The sequence below is a fragment of the Culex pipiens genome, chromosome 3 (assembly GCF_016801865.2).
Source record: "Culex pipiens pallens isolate TS chromosome 3, TS_CPP_V2, whole genome shotgun sequence".
Taxonomy (NCBI): Eukaryota; Metazoa; Arthropoda; class Insecta; order Diptera; family Culicidae; genus Culex; species Culex pipiens.
In genome coordinates, this window is record NC_068939.1 from 17,150,593 (window position 1) to 17,171,658 (window position 21,066).

The following is a 21,066-nucleotide window of genomic DNA, read 5'->3' on the forward strand; positions in this document are numbered from 1 at the left end:
GACCGCGTGCTCCGTTTGTTTGTCAACAAATCTGCAGCTGGATGGTGAGACGAAGTGAGGGGGGAAGAGATTTTGACATTTTTATGCCCGCATCTGGCCCGCCGCCTATTTCGTCGGTCACTGAGCCGCCGGTCGTTTCCAGTGACCGAGTCCAGCTAGGTACTGATCGTACAATACTGTCCACAAAGTAATTCACAACAAAGTTTGATTAATTTTACATTCCCGTTATTGCAGGATTGGGTCCGTAAGTTTGACCATTTTGGAACAAGAAGACAACAACTTCCTTCGTTGCTGTGCACCCTTAAGAATTTAAGAATTTAAGAATTTAAGAATTTAAGAATTTAAGAATTTAAGAATTTAAGAATTTAAGAATTTAAGAATTTAAGAATTTAAGAATTTAAGAATTTAAGAATTTAAGAATTTAAGAATTTAAGAATTTAAGAATTTAAGAATTTAAGAATTTAAGAATTTAAGAATTTAAGAATTTAAGAATTTAAGAATTTAAGAATTTAAGAATTTAAGAATTTAAGAATTTAAGAATTTAAGAATTTAAGAATTTAAGAATTTAAGAATTTAAGAATTTAAGAATTTAAGAATTTAAGAATTTAAGAATTTAAGAATTTAAGAATTTAAGAATTTAAGAATTTAAGAATTTAAGAATTTAAGAATTTAAGAATTTAAGAATTTAAGAATTTAAGAATTTAAGAATTTAAGAATTTAAGAATTTAAGAATTTAAGAATTTAAGAATTTAAGAATTTAAGAATTTAAGAATTTAAGAATTTAAGAATTTAAGAATCTAAGAATTTAAGAATTTAAGAATTTAAGAATTTAAGAATTTAAGAATTTAAGAATCGAAGAATTTAAGAGTTTAAGAGTTTGAGAATTTAAGGATGCTTTTTGACAAAAAGCTTATGAAGTAAATTCTTAAAAATTAATTAGAAAAACCATTTTAAATCTTTTGCGGTCGTACAAAGGTATCGCTGTGAAAAATTATATAAATTTGCTGCTTAATTTCAGGATTCAATTTCGACCATTCTTCGTTGGGTTTTTGATTATGACGGGAAGTGAAGTTCGAAATAGAGAATCCCCACTGTCAAAAATTTAAAAAAAAAAATCCCCAACATCTGCCACCACTGCCTTGCGTGAGTAAACAAACCCACTCTAGTACTGCACCGCTCAAGAAGAGTCCGCATAAATTTTGTCAACTTCAAAAAATCTGTCTCCTCGCGTAATGTTCCGATAAATTCCGCACGAAAAAGAAACCCCCGACGCAGCCATGACCTGCGTAGTGCCCGGCTGCAACGCCAGCGACCAGGAGTACCTGGTGGAGTTCCCCCAGTCGGCCAAACTTGCCGACCGATGGCAGGCGTCCATCGAGCTGGGCACCGGCCAGAAACTTCAACCCAGAGCAGCAGCAGAGGAGGACGCGGAATCCCGGAGACGACTCTGTTTGACCCACTTTGCCGGCGATGACACCACCAGTATGATCAGCTATCAGGAGCCGTGCTGCTTTCGGAATTGGTGAGATTTCTTTTTCGTTGATTTATTGTGGGTTTAATTTTTATTTTTGAGCAGGAACGGCGAACCGGTGCAAGTGTCCAGCTGTCGGCTGTGTTTGCGGATTGGTCTGCGGGCGGAGATGTTTCCCAAGTCGGGCAAGCTGGAGCACGTCACGCTGAGCAACACGATCCGGGCGGTGATGAAGGTTTCGCTGGCCCCGGACGACTTTCTGTCCAACATTTGCGAGCGGTGCCTGGTCAAGGTGGACGTGCTGAAGAACTGGGCCCGGGAAACGCTGCAGCAGGAGATGGACTTTCGGGAGTTGATGAATTTGGCTCGGAAGGAGACGCAGCTGGAGGCGGACATAAAGGTGGAAACGCTGATGGTGGAGGCGAAGGTGGAGGTGCTGGAGGAGGAGCTGCCGGAGGTGGTGGAACCGAGGGAGAAGGAGTCGGAGCCGGAGGTGGCGGACGATCGAGGAGGGTCGTCATCGTCGTCGTCGACGTCGCCGTCTTCGTCGTCTTCTTCGTCCGATGAGGATGATAAGCCGTTGGCGAGACTGCGTCGCAAGCGGGGACGTCCCGCGGGAAGACCTGCTAGGGAGTTGAAGAAGCGCGGTCGGAAACCGAAACCGAGAACGGAGGAGTTTGGGGAAAAGGTGAAGAAGAAACGTGGTCGGAAGCCGGGATCGCCGAAGCCGGTGCGTCACGATTATCTGAGGAACATTCTGGACAAGAAGTGCTACATTTGTGAGTTGATTGTTGAGAATAACGACGAGCTGGTGGCACATTTGACGGAAGTCCACGCGGGAAAGATCGACTACCGCTGCAACGAGTGCAACAAGTCGTTCGGCAAGGTCACGATCTACAATCGGCATTTGAGTTGCCACGACATCACGGTGCGACCTCGAAAGTGCCAGTTCTGTACGCTCTGCTTTAGCGCCAAGGAAAGCTTGAAAGTTCACGAGAATAAGGTTCACGGAGCGGATCACGTGCTTCCGAAGAAGTACAAGCGCAAGAACAAGGTCTACCAGTGTGAATCGTGCGGAAAGATCTTCCTAACCGACTCCCTGCTGAAGCAGCATGACTTGTATCAGCACAAAAAGATGCCAGCGGCGACGTGCAAGATTTGCGGGAAAACTTTCGCCACCAAAGCGAATCTTGAAAAGCATTACATCGTACATACGAAGGAACGTCCTTACAAGTGTGACAAGTGTGAAAATACGTACAAAACTTCAACGGCCCTAACGAAACACACCCTAATGCACGAGCGCGTCCTTCCGTACGAGTGTCGCTACTGCGAAGAACGCTTCCTAACCCAGGCTCTTTACGACAAGCATCGCTTCCTGAACCACAAGAACCAACAGCCTAAGTTCCGCCCGCAAAACGCCATCACGCGGTCAATCCCCTGCGCGCTCTGCTCCGACGTCTTCAGCCGTTCAACCGACCTCCAGAAGCACATCAACGACGCCCACTCGGACCGCCAGTACCCATACATCAGCTGTCCCCAGTGCCCCCAGCAGTTCCTCCAGGAACAAACCCTCACAGCCCACATGAACATCCACACGGACCTGTTTGCGTGCGAGATTTGCCACAAGCCGCACTCGTCCGCTGCCCAGCTCCGCGACCACATGGAGTCGCACAACCCGTCCCAGCCGTGGCAGTGCACCATCTGTCTGAAACGGTTCAGCCTGCAGTCGAACTTTTCGCGCCATCGCCTCATCCACCAGGACGACAAGCGCTTCAAGTGTGACCTGTGCGACAAGGGATTCTCGCAAAAGGGTAAGTAACTTAAAATTCTGCTAGAAAACCAGCTAAAAAAACCTTCGTTTTTCAGGCCAGTTGATGAACCATCGGCGCACCCACACAGGGGAACGTCCGTTTACGTGCCCAATCTGCGGGAAAGCGTTCGGGGATCAACCGACGTTCTACAAGCACCGCAAGCGTTGCATGGAAAAGGAGGGCATCGGTGAGGAACGGGCGGAAAGCATGGTGGTAAACCATGATCAGGAGGGTGGGGCCATTGGCGGTGGAAGCGTTGGAGTTGGTGGCGATGGGTGCGAGTATTGAAGGCGTGTGTAAGTATGAGTGTGAACTGTATGTTTGTGGCTTAATCATTAAATTGCGTACTTGTCTCTAGTTCATAGGTTTGATTTTTCCGAAAGCCCATAAATAACTCCGTTTCAGACGTGCCTAATACGGACTCCACAAGCCCCTTATGGTCTGGTAACACCTTACTCGACGGTCAAAGTGCACCATGTACAAAACGCTGATATGACCAAGAGAGGCAGCCCTGAACCGACGACCTGAACCGAGTTTACTTGCAACGCATCTGGAGACAGTTCATGATCTGAGGGTTGTTAAGGCCCCCTTTCAGTCAATTCAAGCACAGCAAGAAAAAATCGATCGGCCATGATTTTTTGCAGAATTTCCCAATGAATATTTCTCGTGAAATGATCTGATTACGAAGCTTGCGTGGTCGATCGTAATATTACGATCGTAATATCTCGACTCACGATCGGATGGGGAAGTAAAACGTCGGTCCATTTGCGTAAAAGAGGTTTTGGGTGACTCACCACACATAACCTTCGGACGCCTAAAAATGAGCAGAAACTTGCAACAGAGCCCAAAAAAGACCCGGCGGTCGTTAAAGTGGATTGCATTGCTTTTACTACGACTTACCATCGACAAATTACGATCGTAATTTTACTGTTGAGAAATCTCGATCGTGGAGAAATTACGATCGTAATCTGTGATATCATTTTTATGAATATTTTTTTAACGGAATATTAAAAAAAAATCTGAGTTAAATATTTTTAATGTGAAAAGATTGCAAAATTAAAAATCTAAAATTAACTTCAGACAATTTTAAAAAACTTCAAAAATTTTAGAAGCTTTAATTTTTTTTTAAATTAAAAAAAAACAAAAATATAAAAAAAAATAAAAGTTTCAAAAATTTAAAAAGATTAAAAAATTACTTTTTTCTTGCTCAAAATTTTTATAAATTTATAATTTAAATTTCGAAATAATACAAATTATTTTTTTTTAGGAATTGAATCGATAAAAATCATTAAAAAATACTTGTTTTAGCTCTTAGAAATTGATTTTCTTTATTTAAAAATTTCAAAGAAAATCGAAATAAAATTGAATAAAAAGTAAGTAACTTAAAAAAAACAAGAACAAATAAACAACAATATTTAATTTTAAAAATACAGAAAAAAATAAATTAAAAAAATATTTAGCTTAAAATATTCAACTTCAAAATAATTGGGAATTGGGTAAAATGGGTATCCAAAAATCCACCTTCCACTACTTTTATGGTTATGAGCAGTTCTCTACGAAATCGATCTTTTTTTTTAATTTTAATTTTTGTATTTTTTAATCCGCCTGAAACTTTTTTGGTGCCTTCGGTATGGCCAAAGAAGTCATTTTGCATTATTAGTTTGTCCATATAAGTTTCCATACAAATTTGGCAGCTGGCCATACAAAAATGATGTATGAAAATTCAAAAATCCTTCAAAAGGAATTTTTTGATCGATTTGGAGTCTTGGGCAAAGTTGTAGGTATGGATATGGACTACACTGAAAAAAAAAATGATACACGGTATAAAAATTTGGTGATTTTTTATTTAACTTTTTGTCACTAAAACTTGATTTGCAAAAAAACACTTTTTTTTTATTTTTGATATGTTTTAGAGGACATCAAATGCCAACTTTTCAGAAATTTCCAGGTTGTGCAAACATTTTTTGAGCGGGTTATGAATTTTCGAATACTGATTTTTTCAAAAAAAATCATTTTTCAAAATTTTTCAACTTTATTTTTTGATGTAAAATCAAATTTGCAATCAAAAAGTACTTTGGTGAAATTTTGATAAAGTACACCGTTTTTAAGTTAAATCCATTTTTAGGTGACTTTGTTGAAAATAGTCGCAGTTTTTTTTTAAGTTAGTGCACATGTTTGCCCACTCTTGAAAAACTTATTTTTGAAAAGCTGAGATAATTTTCTATATTTTGCTTTTTTGAATATTGTTGATACGACCCTTAGTTGCTGAGATATTGCCATACAAAGGTTTAAAAACAGGAAAATTGATGTTTGCTAAGTCTCACCCAAACAACCCACCATTTTCTAATGTCGATATCTCAGCAACTAATGGTCCGATTTACAATGTTAAAATATGAAACATTCGAATCTTTTCGATCTTTTCGAATAAAATATTTAAAAAAAATAAATCAAGACTAACATTTCAAAAGGGCCATACATTCAATATTATTATTATTTTTGTTTTGTTTTTTAAACGTCCTTTCATGCTCTAAGTTAATCCACAATCTTTTTTTAATTTTCAAATTTTTGATGTTTTTTTTTTATTTTTAAGGTTTTTAAATTTTATGAATAGTAAAAAAAAATTTAAAAAAAAAATCTAAATTTTCTGAAATTTAATTTTTTTTAAATTTCTGAATCTATTGAAAAAATTTAAATTGTTTGAAAATTATGAATTTTTTAAAATTTTTGTCAAGATTCGAACTTATATCGAGATTTTTTCGATTGTCGGTGGTAGATCGAGAAAAAATAGATTTTTTTTACAATTTTCAAATTATTCTTAAATTATTAAGACTGGTACAAATATTTTTAAAAGTTTTTGTCACCCCCCCCCCCCCCCCCCCTTCAAAATTGGCCCGAAAAATCAGGGGGAAAAAAAATATTTTTACAATAAACTTCAAAATTTCAATGAAAATTCAAGTGCAACAAACTGAAATCAAATTAAAATACATTCTCCTGCGTTTAAAATCATTTTTAGCATGTTTGGGTTTATTAAAAAATCTTAAGATTTTTTGAAAATTTTTGATGCAAAATCTTTTTTTTCGATACAATTTCTGTCTTTGTCAGATCTTAGATTTTTTGAAAACTAATGATTGCAAAACAACTGAATTAGTGTAAAATGCATTTTAAAACACTTTTTTCATTTAATTGTGAAGACTATGGCTTGTTATTTAAATTTTTATATTTTTTTATTTTTTTGCCCCCCCCCCTTTTTTAAATATTTGCATCGGCCTAAATTCGTAAATTTTAAGTTTGTAAATTTGTAAATTTGTAAATTTGTAAATTTGTAAATTTGTAAATTTGTAAATTTGTAAATTTGTAAATTTGAAAATTTGAAAATTTGAAAATTTGTAAATTTGTAAATTTGTAAATTTGTAAATTTGCAAATTTGTAAATTTGTTAATTTGTAAATTTGTAAATTTGTAAATTTGTAAATTTGTAAATTTGTTAATTTGTTAATTTGTTAATTTGTTAATTTGTGAATTTGTAAATTTGTAAATTTGTAAATTTGCAAATTGCTTAAATCGACGCCAACATTTCAAAAAGCATCATGTACAAACCATGCGTTTTGAGAAAAACGCATCACAATGTTGCGCATCATTTTTCAATTCATATTTTAATATAAAAGCAAAAGAAGATGTGATAATGATAACAAACGATAAAAAACGTCGCATTTATCGATATTTGATCATTCATATTAAATAAAACTTTTTTTAAGCCATTATATTTAAGGAAAATAAACATAGCCCTTTTTCAAAATGCAACTGTTTATATCATCCTGCTGTCATTGGCGGGGGATTTGTTTATGATTTTCTTTTCGTCGGCAAATGTACATGGCGCTTTTTGCAAATTGATGGGAAGTTGTTTACGTAGTCTTTTTCTGACAAAAATGTACATGTAGCTTTTTTCTTGATGCCCATTTCTTGGCGGAAAGTTGATGTTACTTTTTAATTTAAATTCAGTTTTCTCTAGAAAAAAGAGTTTCTGGTGCAATTATGCGGTGGAATAATGTAATAGCAAGTGATAGGTAAGTAGAATAGTAATATTTATCAAATTTCAGTGACAACACAGCATTTTTATTAATTTTAGGCTGAACTTTCTGTTGCTGTTTTTTTGTCCAGCTCAAGCAATACCAGTCAAAGTAAAAGCAGGACTCGGTTCCGCGGGGCAGCGAGCCAAGCTCCGCCCGGGAGACTCCCGTTCCGGCCCAGTCCAGCAGCAGCAGCAGTTGCTTCGAGGACATCCAGAACCAGAATCACCTGCCGGCGTCGCCAGGTCCTTCGTCGTACGGTGGTCCGGCGGTTGCGAGCTACTTTAACAATGGAGGTGGTCATGGGGTGGCAGATTTCTTCGCTATGAAGCCGCAGGTTGTGCGGCCGGATGTTCCCCAGGCGAGTGTGCACAGTATAAAACGGATTTCCGACGGGATTGGCCAGTTGATTGCGAATGCCAGTGCGGATTTGGGGCCGCAGAATACGATTTTGGAGCTGGAGTCGGAGAAGGCGGAGCTGGTGAGGACGTTGAACGCGCAAAAGCTGGAGAATAACGAGTTGAGGTTGCGGTTGAGGAACAACCAGTCGACGATGGAGGAGCTGCGGAATGAGATCGATAAGCTTAGGGTGGAGAACAGCACGAAGGTGACAAGCGAGCTGGGTCCGATTCAGGAGCAGCTGCAGATGCAAACGCAGGCCGTTGGTGTGATGGTGGGGAAGAAGGCTGAGTTGATGGGGACGGTTGGCAACTTTTGTTTGCAGCGCATCGGAAGGAGTTTTCCTGCTCCTGATGAGATCGGTGGCAAAAAAGAAAATAGCTCCAGCTGGTATGCGAGCGGAACTAAACAGGAATAGATCCCGGAAGAAGGAGTGAAGAAAATCAAACCAGGTAGTAACGTACGAATATGGGGACAAGAGAGTAAACGTGGGAACTTTAATAATGAAAACATCCTCTTGTAGATGACTTGTTAGCAAATGTCATAGTTCGGATAAAAAGAAATAAAACAAGTTTAAATTAATAGTTTAACTTTCTTTTCGAAACGAATACAGAGCAGTAAATACTAAGTCAAATAACAAAACAGAGTTAGCTAAAGATTCTTCGAACTCGAGTTAGCCGTCTTCTTGTACATCTGCGTCCATATCGTCGTCAAAAACAAAAACGTGGGGCTCCTCTTGCTGTTTCCGGCCGCGTTTCGGAGCAACGATGGTGGAGAGTAGCGTCTGGTAGTACTCCTTGTTGAAAATATAGCCCATAAGTTGTCGAAGATCGTCCAGCTTCTCTTTTGGTAGTTTCAGCGGCTGGGTGTTGATAGGGCGGAGTTCCGGAATCGGTGTGCTTTCAAGGTCTGCTGGATCGGCCATAGTGAACGTGTTGTAAGAAGCCTGTGTGTGGTTGGTTTTGAAACCGACCGTCCCCGGGCGAGCAGTAGAATACTCAAACGAAACAATTGGTTTGAACTTCATCGGCAAGCTGTTGTTGTCCAACTTTGGCCGAGAAAACCGTTCAAACAGGTCCTTCAACGCGTAGAATTCACTCTGTGCGAGTTCAATCACCTCAAACGGGTTCTTCCGCCTCACTTGAGCGATAAAAATCGCCCAGTCCTTCGGAATCTCGATGTTGGCCACTGTGTTCCGCTTTGCCTTCTCGATACTAGCGTGCACCGAATCGCACTCCATGTGGGAATGTCCGGACACCATGAGGTTATGACGGATGAGAAGGTTTGTGTTTGATTTCGAGAGTGTTTCGACGACGTAGTTGAACATCGCACAGATGACATAATTGTGGTTTTGGCCGGAGCACCGGTCTGAGTACATAATCAGTTCCCTGACCGCAGGATAGTTTTCCAGCAAATCGGAGATAAACCTCAGCAGGCAGGAACCCACCTCTTGAGCTCCTCGTCTTGCCACTGTTTCGTTCCATAAGTAGCAAGCCACGTGGTGGCGGTTTCCAACGGTATAAAACACGGTCAAGTTGTACGTATAAAGTTGCCTCTTGTAAAAGGCAACTCCACAGCGAAGGAATGGCGTCGGTAAACACTTTTCGAGGTCGAAGCTGACTGTGCACACCGTCGGTTCGTGTTTCGCTCTTGCAACGTCCGCTTTCTTCATGTTGTAAACTTGTTTTACAGCCACGTGATGGTCTTGTTGTTCTTTCTCGATGTTGAGTCTGGTGTTCTCGTCTTGCGCTGTCTTGATGCGAACTCTGAACTTGTCACAGGTGTCACAACAATCCTTCTGAGGCTTCTTGAAGCTCAGATTGAACGACCTGAATATCATCCGGTAGGTGTTGTAATGAACAGCCTTGGCGTCAGACTTGCGGCATTCGGTCAGGTACAGGTCGTACATTTTTTGAATGTTCAAATCCGGAGGCAGATATAAACGGGTTGATGACTCGCGGCAGTAGTGCGAAACGTATCGAGGAAACGACTTGATGTGCTTTTCGACAGCTGTTTGTTGTTCCTCGCTGATCTTGATATGACTCGAGTTGTTCATTCTGCCATCTTCAGCGGCAATTCCAGATCCTTAGAGCACATTTAGCGCAAGATTTCTGATCTTGGTCTTGCCGAGATCGAAGGTTGCCGCAAACATGATCTTGCATACGGCTACTCTTCCACCGACAGCTGGCAAAAAATACAAATATGTATATTTTCGCTGCGAATTAACGACCTAGAAATGGAATTAAAGTTTTTGTACGAATGTATGGATTAAGAAAGTACAGAAACTTACGCGATGTTTTGCCGCAAAAGTAACCTCGATATGGCTGGTCAAAAACTGATTTTGGCCAGATGACTTCAGTGCAAGCAGCTTGGATAGCATCCTGTCACGGATTTCGTCGGTGAATTTTAGTTGGCAACCCATCCGACAGCCACAAGGTGGCCGAATCTGTCTAGCAGCAACCTTCTCACCATTTGCACGGACATACTCAAGGCCTTTCTCCCTTAGCGCCTTGTTCCTTTTGGTCAGAGAAAATTGTCGAGTAGGCTTGCGATCAACTTGGTCGTCATCGGTGCTATCTGAAATTTATCAAAATTCAAAATTATACATAAATTAAGTCAGTTATTTTAACGTTATACAAACCATCCAAAGCGGCGTTCTGATCATCGTCAATTAAGCTCAAATTGTGGAATGGCTCAAAATATTCGTCAAGCGTAAAGTCGTTGAGCAGATCCGAATCAGCTTCGTCGTCATCTTCAATTATTTGTTCATCGGCTGCCAATCCGCCCAACGGATCTGCTGTATCGTCCTGACGCAGCTCGACCCGGACACGGTCGCCCGGCGTCTCTTCGTCACCTTCTTGGGAACGTTTCGTGTTGCCGCGGCCACCCGACGGAACCACAATATCCGCCTGACGCAGCTCGACCTGGAGATGGTCGCCCGGCGTCTCATCGTCACCTTCCTTGGACCCCTTCGTGTTGCCGCGGCCGCCCGATGGGTCACCCTGACGCAGCTCGACCTGGAGACGGTCGCCCGGCGTCTCATCGTCACCTTCTTGGGAACGCTTCGTATTGCCGCGGCCACCCGACGGAACCACAATATCCGCCTGACGCAGCTCGACCTGAAGGTGGTCGCCCGGCGTCTCTTCGTCATCTTCTTGCGCACGCTTCGTGTTGCCGCGGCAACCCGACGGAACCACAATATCCGCCTGACGCAGCTCGACCTGAAGATGGTCGCCCGGCGTCTCTTCGTCACCTTCTTGCGAACGCTTCAGATCGCCAAGGACACCCGACAGATCCGCAAGTTCCAGTTCGTCCTGAAGTGAGTCGTTTCCGTCGTCACTGCTTTGGGCTTGAGCTCCAGTTCCAATTTCGTCCGATGGAGCTGCGATGTTCAGCTCGACCTGAAGCCGGTAGCGCAGCTGCCCTTTGTCACCAACTTGCGGACACGCGTGAGCTATCTTGGATTTCTTTGCAGGAACACTCTGGTTAGTTAAGTCGTGGAGAGGCTGGCGGTTCACTCTGGCTAGACGACTACGACGCTGGAGAACCCGATGTTTAGGAACCTGATCACTAGCGTTCAGGCGTGATCTACTCTGGCGAAACAGGCGATGGTTCGTTACGTCAAGTGCTGTCGGATTGGGTCTGGCTGCCGGAACCGTTCTTGAGGAGTCCAACGTTTGGACGAGCAACGATGAATCATACTCGCGAGCAATCAGTACATCGTTCCGCAGCGAGAAGTTTTTCCGTTCTAAGGTTTCACATTTCTCGGGCAGGACAAATTCATTTTGATTGGCATCAACCACTTTTGCGCCACCACCCACCGCCAAACGAGGCCCACCAGTGTTGACACACGAAGAAACGTTCTCAATGCTGTCAAATAGATTCCTCCGGAAGAGGCGTTCGTCCACAGTTCTGACCAGCATACCAGTCTCGTTCATCGTCAAATCAGGTTGCAGCAAGAGCTCGTCCATCGTTCGTACGACCGGGACCTCATGGGTATTTTCATGAAACGCACCGAACGGATTATCCCGTCGTGGGGTAGAAGCGATTACATTCCGAAAAGAAGCCTCCCAAATGGAGGTTTCATTTGGCTGGACGGCTTCCTCCTCCAACTGTGAAGCTGCATCTAATAAAGTAGAAAAACAAGACACAAAATAGTTAATTTCTAGATATTTGACGTAAAATTAAAGTAAATACTCAGTAGAAGCTGTATTCCATGTAGATTTTCCATTTTAATTCAACTAAGAAGACAAAAAACTAAATTTTATTCCAGACCACGTGAAAAAAAGATGACATAAACAACACTGAATGATTTGACGTTTATGGTACATGTTCTCTTTTGTTTCCCTTTTGGTTGACAGGGGTACATCGACACACAAAGGTGCTGCCAACAAATTTGTTTATGTAGTCTTATTTCAATTGATTATTACAAAACTTTGTAAAAGTAACTTTTGCTCATTTTTGGTGAAAAGATAGTTTATTACAAGTACTTTTAGAAAATGTAATAATCCGAAAGTAGTCAAAATGTACATGACGCCTTTTGAAATGTTGGCGTCGAAATGCTATAATTTTTGTCACCTTCTTAGATTACAGAAAATCTGATCTGATGGAGCATTTTTGGAGTCGTGAGTAAGAGGTTAGCGAAAATTTGAGGACAAATTACAACCAATTTTTAAAATTTGTTTAAATTTAAATTTTATTTAGGTTTTAAATCTAAATTTTTAAATGTATACATTTCTATTTTTCTTTTCTGGAGTATTTTTTAAAAGATCCAATAAACCAAATTTCCAGTTTTTTGCTTTTTGAGTGTTTTTGAAACCGCCTTGAGTCAGTAATAAAAGAGTAATAAAAAACACCCAGAAAGGAAAAAAAAAACTGAAAATTTGGTTTATTGAACCTTTAAAAAAACTCCAGATTACCTTCCCTCTGGTTTGCTTTATCCTAGCAAAAATAAATTTGACCATATAATTTTTGGCGTTTCAAGATTCTGCATTCTGAGATTCGGCTTCATGAGGCTATTCTGGATTGAAAAATGTATTTTTGAATACAACATTATTTGAACTTTTGAGATTTTTGCGTTCCTTCCGACAGAGCCCTTAAACATAAAACAAGTTCAATTTTTAATTCTCAAATACATTCTTTTTACATAAAAAAGAAGTTATTATAAAACTCTCTTGTATGTTTGCCGGGAAATTATTTTTCAAAATATGGCGCGAATCCTGCGCGGATTTTTTTTTCGACTTCTCCGTAACAACCCTGTGAAGAGCCCTTAGTCAAAGTTCTTCGTTTATACGTCCGTTCGTGTTAAATAAAGTACCAATCGTCATTTTAACCCACTGTGCACCTCTACCCGCTACCACTGTAAACAAACTCAACGGGGGATGATTCACACACACCGAAAACTGCAGTACCAGACGCACTTCAAATTTGACGTTTCAAAATGTGCGATTTGACAGAAATTCTTCTCTCCGTTGTCCACACTCATTCAACTTCGGACCACCAACCAGAGCAGCCACGCGAGTGCTTCCTCCCCCCGTGGAGAACCAAATTACTCTAGTGCGAGCAAGCAAAAAAAAAAAGCCAAGAAGAAGCAGCCCCCGTGTGTGTGTAAATTCCCCACGCCGCCGTCGCAACCACCGCAAGCAGCTTACAAACCAGCGAGCAGGCCAGGCCAGCTTAATTTTCTTCTCCGGGTCAATTTTGTTTATCGTATGTCCATCCAGAATCTAAATACATTCGGTGAGTACACAATTTGGTCACACGCGCCGCGGAACTCCCCATTTCCTGCCTGGCCGCCTGCGAGAAATGCCGAACTCTCGAGAAATTCCAAGATGGCCGCCAATTAAAATTCGCCTCTTGCCATACTGCTGCTGTTGCTGGTCGACGATGCCTACTTGGACTTGAAGGTACCGCTCAAGGTTCCTCAATCGTCAGCGATTTCTGGTCGATTGCTTGTGCTTTGTGTTCCGTTCGCGGGACAAAGGCGCGGCGCGACCTCATTCTGTCAAGGATTTTTTTTTCTTTAATTTTTTGACGAGGAAGCAGCGCATGGAAACAGTTCAATTTGTAATTGAGTTTCAATTTGATTGGTGACATCATCGTCTGGAACCGGAATTGGGTCAGGGTGGTCGCGCCACGGATTCGAGGACAAGTTTCTAGTTACTTTCTCTTCCGGTTTCTTCTCGAAACCCCGCGACCGATGACGTTTTAAACAAATCGTGACGAGGGGTACCTCGATGGTGGGTGGAGGTTTGGAGGGTGAATAGTGGAAAATCTGATGTCCGTTTTTGCCAAATGAGTCATCGGCGTTTGTTTTGGTTTTCCGGCTGGTGAATCACGATTATTGCTATTCAATTCAGAATGCATGCAGTTCGAATTGGGAAAGTTCGCTAAGCTACCTGCAGCTCAAGTAAAAAAAAAAGCAACACTGCATTCGCCTCCAGGTATAAGTTGTCCTTAACAGGCTCAGGTAAACTTCCTTGAACTTGATTGAAACCACGCTCACGCTTCCTGATTCTGCTGGTGTCAGCGAGCCTTCACAGCAAGTCTCACGTACGGTACCGCAAACTGCAGCACTTCGAGTCAAACGATCGCTTTTGTAGGGGAGTGTGGGGTAAGATTTCCCACCTGATTTGCACCCTTATGAATACCGAGATCAAATTTGCTACCTTGTCATTCCCACCGCAAAAAATAAAAAAAGTTTAGAAATTGAATTTTATGCTTTCAACATTTGAATGAAATAAGTGTTTTAAAGTGCATGAAACACCTGTCCAGCGAATATTGGAATTACAAATTTAAAATATTTTTAAACCAGCCCAAACATGCATTATCAATGCAGAAAAAGTTCATTTCGCCAAAAATCCGTCAATACCTTGATATGGATGTAAAAAGTGTTTTAAAATGCATTTGACAGGCGTACAGTTGCTTTCCAATCAGGACATAAACTTCAAAAAATATTCACAACGGCCTACACACTATTGCATTTTTTAATATTTTAAATTTCTTATTTTTTTATTTATTTTTTTTATTTTCGAATCGATTTTTAATTTTTTTAAAATCTTTTTGATTTTTTAAATTGCTTGAATTTTTAATTATTTTAGGAATTAAAAAAAATCAGAATTTTTAAAGTTTTTAACACTTTTATATTTAGCTTATTTACACCGTACCACAATCTCTCACAAAAACAATCTCATTTTAACCTACCCAATCATGTCCTCAATCCCCGCTCCCATGGAGTGCGAGCGATCCGCATGAGATTGACACGACCATCACCGTTCCTTTACACAACCGGACTTGGACTGATTTGATCCTGGCTATCCCACCTCGATGCGCAAAAAAAAGAAAAAAAAATTAACACTTTTATAATTTTGGATTTTTTTTTATTTTTTTTCTTTTTCAATTTATTAATTTTTAAAATTTTTAAATGTTTTTATATTTTTTTTAATTTTTAGATTTTGTTTTATTTTTAGAGATTTTAATTTTTTTTAAAATTTTAAAATTTTCTAAATTAATTTTTAAATTTCTTTTCTTTAATTTTTTTAAATTTTTGAAATTTTATTACCTTTTAAAATTTTTAAAATTTAAAAAAAAAATTAAACCCATTTTTTTTATTTTTAGAGATTTTACATTTTTTTTCTAAAATTTTCTAATTTTTTATTTTTTAAATTTTTATTCTTTAAATTTTTTAAACTTTTTAATTTTTTTAAATTTTATTAAGGTTGTTGCAAATATTTTTTTAAAGTTTATGTCCCTCGACTCTGGTTGGGGTCGAGGGGGGGCAAAAAAATATAAAAATTGAAATTACAAGCCATGGCCTCAACATTTGAATGAAAAAAGTGTTTTAAAGTGCATTTTACACCTGCCCAGTTGTTTTGCAATCATTAGTGATCAAAATATAAAAGCATTGAAGAGATTTTTTTTTCACCGAAAAAAAAAACTTTTTATGACATAAACTTTTGAAAAATATTTGCAACGGCCTAACTTTTAAATTTTTTTAAATTAGCTGGAAATTTTTTTTTTAATTTTTTTTAATTTTCTAAAAAAATCTATTTTTTTTAATTTTTAAGTTTTTTGAAAAAAATATTTTTTGTCCCCTGATTTTTCGGACCAATTTAGAAAGGAGGGGGGCGACATAAACTTTGAAGATATGTGCAACGGCCTTATTGATTTTTTAATAAAAAAAAAACAAAAATGACGGAATTATTTTAAAATAAAAACGAAATAACTAGAATTATTCCAAAAAAAGATAAAAATAAAAATTTATCTTCAACAAATTAAAACAAATAGAAAATCTATCAATTTGAAACACACAAATCTAAGAATTTCTTATTTTTATTTTTTTTTATTTTGAATTTTTAAATTAGACTTCTACTGTAAACGGTTCAAACGTATGAAGACAAGAGAAGTTATGATTCAATCATGCTTAAACTTATCAGAACCTGTAGTTTTGGCTGATACGCGTCGAATGATGTCAAGATGATCGAAATCCATAATAAAATAAGGATTTTATGAGTGATTTTAGAAATAGCAAAAATACGATTTTTTGTACATTTCAACCCAAAATACCCAAACTTGTAACTTTTGAACCCTGGGGTTAAGAGAGTTCGTCCAGAAGACTTTTTTTCATGTCTCGGCGAGATCTTTCAAATAAAGTTTCTACTGCTTGTGTACATCCTTGAAAGCTGGTTCCCATACAAATTTGCCCATTCTCCTTTCTGAATTTTTTGATTTTTTTACATTTTTGAATTTTTTTTAAATTTTTTTTGAAGTTTTTAACTTCTTTAATTTCTTGAATTTTTTTTTCAATATTTTGCTTTTTTTTTTGAAATTTAAAATTTTAATTTTTTTTATTTTGTAAATTTTTCTATTTTTGTTTTTTTTTATTTTTTAAATTTTTTGTTTGTTTTTATTTTTATATTGTTTTTAAATTTTTTATTGCAGGCCAAGGATTGATACCTAAGAGCATGCAATGGCACTGACCTTGTTGCGTGCTCTTCGGTTGACGTCCACGTAAGGAACATCCTGGAAGGAGCGTAACTAACTACATCCGTAGTTCTGTTAGATCATCCGAATTATCTTGATCAGAACAGTATAGCTCTGGTTCCTTGCGAGTGTCCTATTTTCTTACCTCCACGTTGGCTTGGTTTTCATGATGACCTAGCTGGTGGCCTGTGGAAACGGATCGTAAACCTTTGACTACCGCGGGTCAGAGTCGAGACGGCTAAAAGAAAGGGGCGCAACAATGTAGGAAAGGGAAGTAATTTGTGATTGTAGACGGTATTGTTTTGATTCGCAGTATGTTGAGTCAACTGCTGTGGATGTACCTGAAACATCGCACAACGGGGTTTCTCTTCTTTCCGTTTTTATCTACCATTAGAGAGCCTGGAGCTTGTTAGAGAACGGACGTCTCAGGCCTGAAGTGCCAATCGAGGCGCGGGAGCTGTCAAGCGGAGGTGCCTATCGAGCAAAATCCTTTGTCTTTTGCTCGATTGGTACCTCCGTTTGAAAGTTCTCGTGCTTCGATTGGTGCTTTTGGTTTGAGGTGTCCGTCCTCTAATAGGCTCCAGGCTCTCTATCTACCATCTATATTCTGTTTATTTTGTTTCACTGATTCTCTAACACGCCTTCTGTTTATTATCGTCCATTTGTTTTCGATTTTATTTTCTTGATTCTCTTATTTCTCAACGCTTTTCCACTCTATTTACTAATTGATGCTGCTGTAACAAACTGTCTGTTTTCCCTTAATTTGGTAGCGATGTCAATTTTGTTTATCTTTATTTATCTATTTGAATAATTTTTCATCTGCCCTATAAATTGCCCTTATACAATCTAAGCTTGTTTGTTGCCTCTATTTATCGACTATTGTTAATTCCTTTATCTACTTCATTAATTACTATCTTTCTTTTGCTATTGATTCTTCAATAATATATTTCTTTCACTGTCCATTGTTTTCAATCTTCACCCTTTTCTTTAAAACAAGTGAGGTTTGAGCCCTTACTCAATTTTTGGAATGATCAAAGAATCAACAGAAATATTACTATTGTACTTTTGAAAAACTTTTATAAAATGCTTAGGACCAAAAATTGTAACAAAACACCGCGACAAAAGAAATAGCAACATATAAACACGACTCAACACTAGGAAATACTTAAGGAGAAAACAATACACAGTAAAATAACAACTAGTTTTTGAATTCAAACTAAATATAAAACAGTGCTTGCTTTAATGAAAGTTGATAGGCACACTTTAAATGGTTAGGCGCTTATACTTACATCAAACCCTACTTAATGTACCACCCCCGGCCGAGTTAAAATGCGTAACCGGAAAAGAAGGTGTGCATGCCTGGCACGAACACTCAAAGCGTGTTCTAGCGTGTTGCTCGTACTGACTCAGAGCAAGGGTGAGATGTAGGTGTAAGGGCAGTGCGTGTTCGTCGGGAACCTAGTGCATAAGATCGGTCAAGGCCCGTTCTTACACTGAAAATTGCGAATTGCGAATATTGTTTTTAAATTTTTATTTTTTTATTTGTTTTAATTTGTTTAATTTTTTTAATTTTTTGAAATTTTTTAAAACTTTTTTTGGTTTTTTTATTTTTATTTTTTTAAATTTTTTTAAATTTTTTTTAATTTTAAAAATATTTTTTTTAAAATATGCTTTGAATATGACAAGAAATTTCATGAAAACCTGAAAATGATTTTTTATTTGTTGATATTCATTTTTGCATCCACTGACCCCTCGATCATTTTGCTTTATTATTGTTTTTTGACGTTTGGCTGCTTTTTAATTAACTGTTTTTTTTATTTTTATTTTTTTTTAAATTTATAACATTTTTAATTTTTTTTAAATTTTTATATTTTTTTAAATTTCATAATTTTTTTAAATATTATTTTTTTCAGTATCCTTTGAATATGATAAGAAATTTTATGAAAACCTGAAAATGATTTTTTATTTGCTGATATTAATTTTTGCATCCACTGACCCCTCGATCATTTTGCTTTGTTATTGTTTACAGCCCAGCTAGCGCATATTTTGCATATTTGTTTTTATTTATTTTTTACCTGGATGACAGTAACTCCAATAATATTACTCAAAAATAAAAATGTTTGTTTTTAAAGCTCTCAAAGTGCTCAGATTTACACTTAATTTTGCAATCTGACTTTTTTATTCACTTTCTTTTAGAATATATTTAATTGATCAAGTTAGTGAGAACTTCGATGAGCTTGCCAAACTTACGTGCTATTTATAATTTAAATATTTGATAAAAAATAATTTAAAAAAGGGGTCTAAATAATTCTCATTGTCCATCAGTTTTTAGCCCAAACCCCCCATACACTCCTCACGTACAGATCACGCTGCAACTACAGTCAACGCGTGTTGTGTGCTCTGACGGCGTGATTCAGCACCCCAGCTGATGATCTGCTGAGACGCAATAAAAGACACATGCACTTTACTCTTGCTTGTGCTTGTTGAATCGAACTTTACCCAACAAACAAACAAGAGACTCTCGAGAGTGAGGCAATCGCAGGCTGGGATGTTCGCGCAATTTATTGCAAATCAAACTAAACTTAATTTTTGTTCTTCTCTTTTTTTCTTCCCACGCACAGACCCATTTGCGGATGCAATAAAGGGTGCTGATGATGATGTACAAGACGGACTCGTGCACATAAGAATCCAGCAGAGGAATGGTCGCAAAACACTAACCACCGTGCAGGGTCTGTCGGCGGAGTACGATCTGAAGAAGATCGTGCGAGCATGTAAGAAGGTGAGTTTGGGTTGAGAATTGACGGTTGAGATCGATTGTTATTGTTTTTCCCTTGCAGGAATTTGCGTGCAATGGCACTGTGATCGAGCACCCCGAGTACGGTGAGGTTCTGCAGCTGCAGGGCGACCAGCGGGAAAACATTTGCCAGTGGCTGACCAAGTCGGGCCTGGCGAAGCCGGACCAGCTCAAGGTGCACGGTTTCTAAGCGCGGAAACAGCACCACCTGCATCATCATCATCTCCACCCAGTTGGTGCTGTTGTTGTTGTTGTTGTTGTCGTTGACCGCCGCCGAAGCCGCGTGGTGTGTGAGATTCTCTAGATAAATGTGACAGCGCAAACGTAACCGGACCGGCCTAACAAGCCACAAACAAACACACACACACTCGGATTGGGAATCTTCAGCCACCGACGACGACGACGACCACCGCCGCCACCCACCAGGAGGAGGAGGAGGAGGAGGTGTATTCCACAGTAAAACAGCAACCAGAATTTCACAACCAAAACCAGCAAAACGTAATATCAAACACAAATCATACAATTCTCTGTGCGTGTGTGAGTTAAATAAATGTGTAGTCCCGTACGTGCGCGCGTGTACGCCCTGCCGCTCCTTATTCTGTCTGCCACCATCGCGGGGACGACGCCAATAAGAAGAGTCGCCGGAGTGCCGTCGTTGGCCGGGATGAGTTAGTAAAAAAACAAAAAAAAAAACAACATGAACTGAATTCGCTTTAAAATCACTGCTGAGAAACGACAACATAACAATTTGATGATCACAAAACACACACAGTAAAACACCAACCACATTTAGCTTCCGTTTTTCCCACACTCTCTTTCTCTCTTCATTCTGAAATAATTGTAAAATTTAACAAATAACAGCACTTGAAATGATTGTGAAGTTTAATAAATGATGCGTAGGTAATAGAGAGCAAAATAATTAAATTCCTCACACTCTTGAAGTAAAACGACGAATCGGAACAAGCCAGTAGTAACTGTTTTGTGCCCCGTGTAGTGTAGAAGATCGAAGAGAAGCCGTTAGTATTTCGCAGCACACTGTAAGTTGTAATCGAAGCAGTTTCTTTTTCGTTTTCCCCCCCCCACCATCACCACTTTTGGTTAATACTTGTTTTTCTGTTGAACTTTTCAAATGGCACCGCCTTTCCAATTTTCCAAATCGGTTAGTTGATGTTGAAGAACGACCTGCTACTTGCGCGGGTCGCGTTCGTCAAAATAAGCCTTTCCAAAACAAAAACATAACAAAAAAATGTTGTTGACTTAGAACAGATTTTTGCTCCCGTTGTAGAAGCTGCTGGAAGAATCATGTATTTAAATGCGATCGACGTGTTTAGAGAAGAAGATGGAATTGAGCACTGCAGTTTTAACTGGGTGCAGTTTGGGTGGTTTTAGTTTCGCTTCCGGGTTTGTTTGTGCTGACCCTTATTCGTTTTTCCCCTCCCCTGTTTAATTTTGTTCATTTTAATTTTTCACATTTGAACTTAGACAAAATGTAACAGTTTCACCAGTAAATAATAAACTTATATTCACGTAACCACCAAACAAA

General features: G+C 38.8%; 4 protein-coding genes across 7 annotated transcripts; 3 read left to right on the forward strand and 1 right to left on the reverse strand.

The window, feature by feature from the left end:
- The first annotated feature begins 1,176 nt into the window (after positions 1 to 1,176).
- Positions 1,177 to 3,813, forward strand: LOC120413483 (zinc finger protein 665-like). Of its 3 annotated transcripts, none has more exons than XM_039574333.1 (4): positions 1,177 to 1,522; positions 1,577 to 3,282; positions 3,338 to 3,582; positions 3,688 to 3,813. In XM_039574333.1, exons 1-3 carry the CDS (start codon positions 1,278 to 1,280, stop codon positions 3,568 to 3,570), a joined length of 2,184 nt encoding a protein of 727 aa, XP_039430267.1. In that variant the 5' UTR covers positions 1,177 to 1,277; the 3' UTR covers positions 3,571 to 3,582; positions 3,688 to 3,813. The 3 variants fall into 3 exon arrangements, with proteins under 3 accessions (XP_039430267.1, XP_039430268.1, XP_052565410.1); XM_039574334.2 differs by lacking the exon at positions 3,688 to 3,813 and adding an exon at positions 3,641 to 3,658; XM_052709450.1 differs by lacking the exon at positions 3,688 to 3,813 and having other exon boundaries at positions 3,338 to 3,639.
- A 3,860-nt stretch (positions 3,814 to 7,673) lies between these two features.
- Positions 7,674 to 8,165, forward strand: LOC128092290 (uncharacterized). Its single transcript, XM_052709257.1, has one exon. It carries the CDS (start codon positions 7,674 to 7,676, stop codon positions 8,163 to 8,165), a length of 492 nt encoding a protein of 163 aa, XP_052565217.1.
- Positions 8,166 to 9,833: 1,668 nt separating this feature from the next.
- On the reverse strand, positions 9,834 to 12,299 carry LOC120413501 (uncharacterized). Of its 2 annotated transcripts, XM_052710590.1 has the most exons (4): positions 11,945 to 12,299; positions 10,389 to 11,873; positions 10,038 to 10,324; positions 9,834 to 9,977 (listed from the first exon to the last, which is right to left on the reverse strand). In XM_052710590.1, the coding sequence occupies exons 1-4, from the start codon at positions 11,976 to 11,978 to the stop codon at positions 9,834 to 9,836; spliced, it is 1,950 nt and encodes a 649-aa protein (XP_052566550.1). In that variant the 5' UTR covers positions 11,979 to 12,299. The 2 variants fall into 2 exon arrangements, with proteins under 2 accessions (XP_052566550.1, XP_039430291.1); XM_039574357.2 differs by having other exon boundaries at positions 10,389 to 12,299.
- Positions 12,300 to 13,228: 929 nt separating this feature from the next.
- LOC120413458 (eukaryotic translation initiation factor eIF1) lies at positions 13,229 to 21,066 on the forward strand. Its single transcript, XM_039574295.2, has 3 exons — positions 13,229 to 13,486; positions 19,351 to 19,508; positions 19,567 to 21,066. The coding sequence occupies exons 1-3, from the start codon at positions 13,459 to 13,461 to the stop codon at positions 19,711 to 19,713; spliced, it is 333 nt and encodes a 110-aa protein (XP_039430229.1). The 5' UTR covers positions 13,229 to 13,458; the 3' UTR covers positions 19,714 to 21,066.

What these genes read in the sequence shown, in the direction of transcription:
- LOC120413483 (XM_039574333.1), top strand. Translation starts at nt 1,278, where the DNA reads ATGACCTGCGTAGTGCCCGGCTGCAACGCCAGCGACCAGGAGTACCTG. An exon ending in CCGTGCTGCTTTCGGAATTG is followed by an intron (nt 1,523 to 1,576) that starts GTGAGATTTCTT and finishes ATTTTTGAGCAG; the next exon opens with GAACGGCGAACCGGTGCAAG. An exon ending in CAAGGGATTCTCGCAAAAGG is followed by an intron (nt 3,283 to 3,337) that starts GTAAGTAACTTA and finishes TTCGTTTTTCAG; the next exon opens with GCCAGTTGATGAACCATCGG.
- LOC120413501 (XM_052710590.1), bottom strand. Translation starts at nt 11,978, where the DNA reads ATGGAAAATCTACATGGAATACAGCTTCTACTGA. An exon ending in TGGAATACAGCTTCTACTGA is followed by an intron (nt 11,874 to 11,944) that starts GTATTTACTTTA and finishes CTACTTTATTAG; the next exon opens with ATGCAGCTTCACAGTTGGAG. An exon ending in TCAGAACGCCGCTTTGGATG is followed by an intron (nt 10,325 to 10,388) that starts GTTTGTATAACG and finishes GATAAATTTCAG; the next exon opens with ATAGCACCGATGACGACCAA.
- LOC128092290 (XM_052709257.1), top strand. Translation starts at nt 7,674, where the DNA reads ATGAAGCCGCAGGTTGTGCGGCCGGATGTTCCCCAGGCGAGTGTGCAC.
- LOC120413458 (XM_039574295.2), top strand. Translation starts at nt 13,459, where the DNA reads ATGTCCATCCAGAATCTAAATACATTCG. An exon ending in CCAGAATCTAAATACATTCG is followed by an intron (nt 13,487 to 19,350) that starts GTGAGTACACAA and finishes TCCCACGCACAG; the next exon opens with ACCCATTTGCGGATGCAATA. An exon ending in TCGTGCGAGCATGTAAGAAG is followed by an intron (nt 19,509 to 19,566) that starts GTGAGTTTGGGT and finishes TTTCCCTTGCAG; the next exon opens with GAATTTGCGTGCAATGGCAC.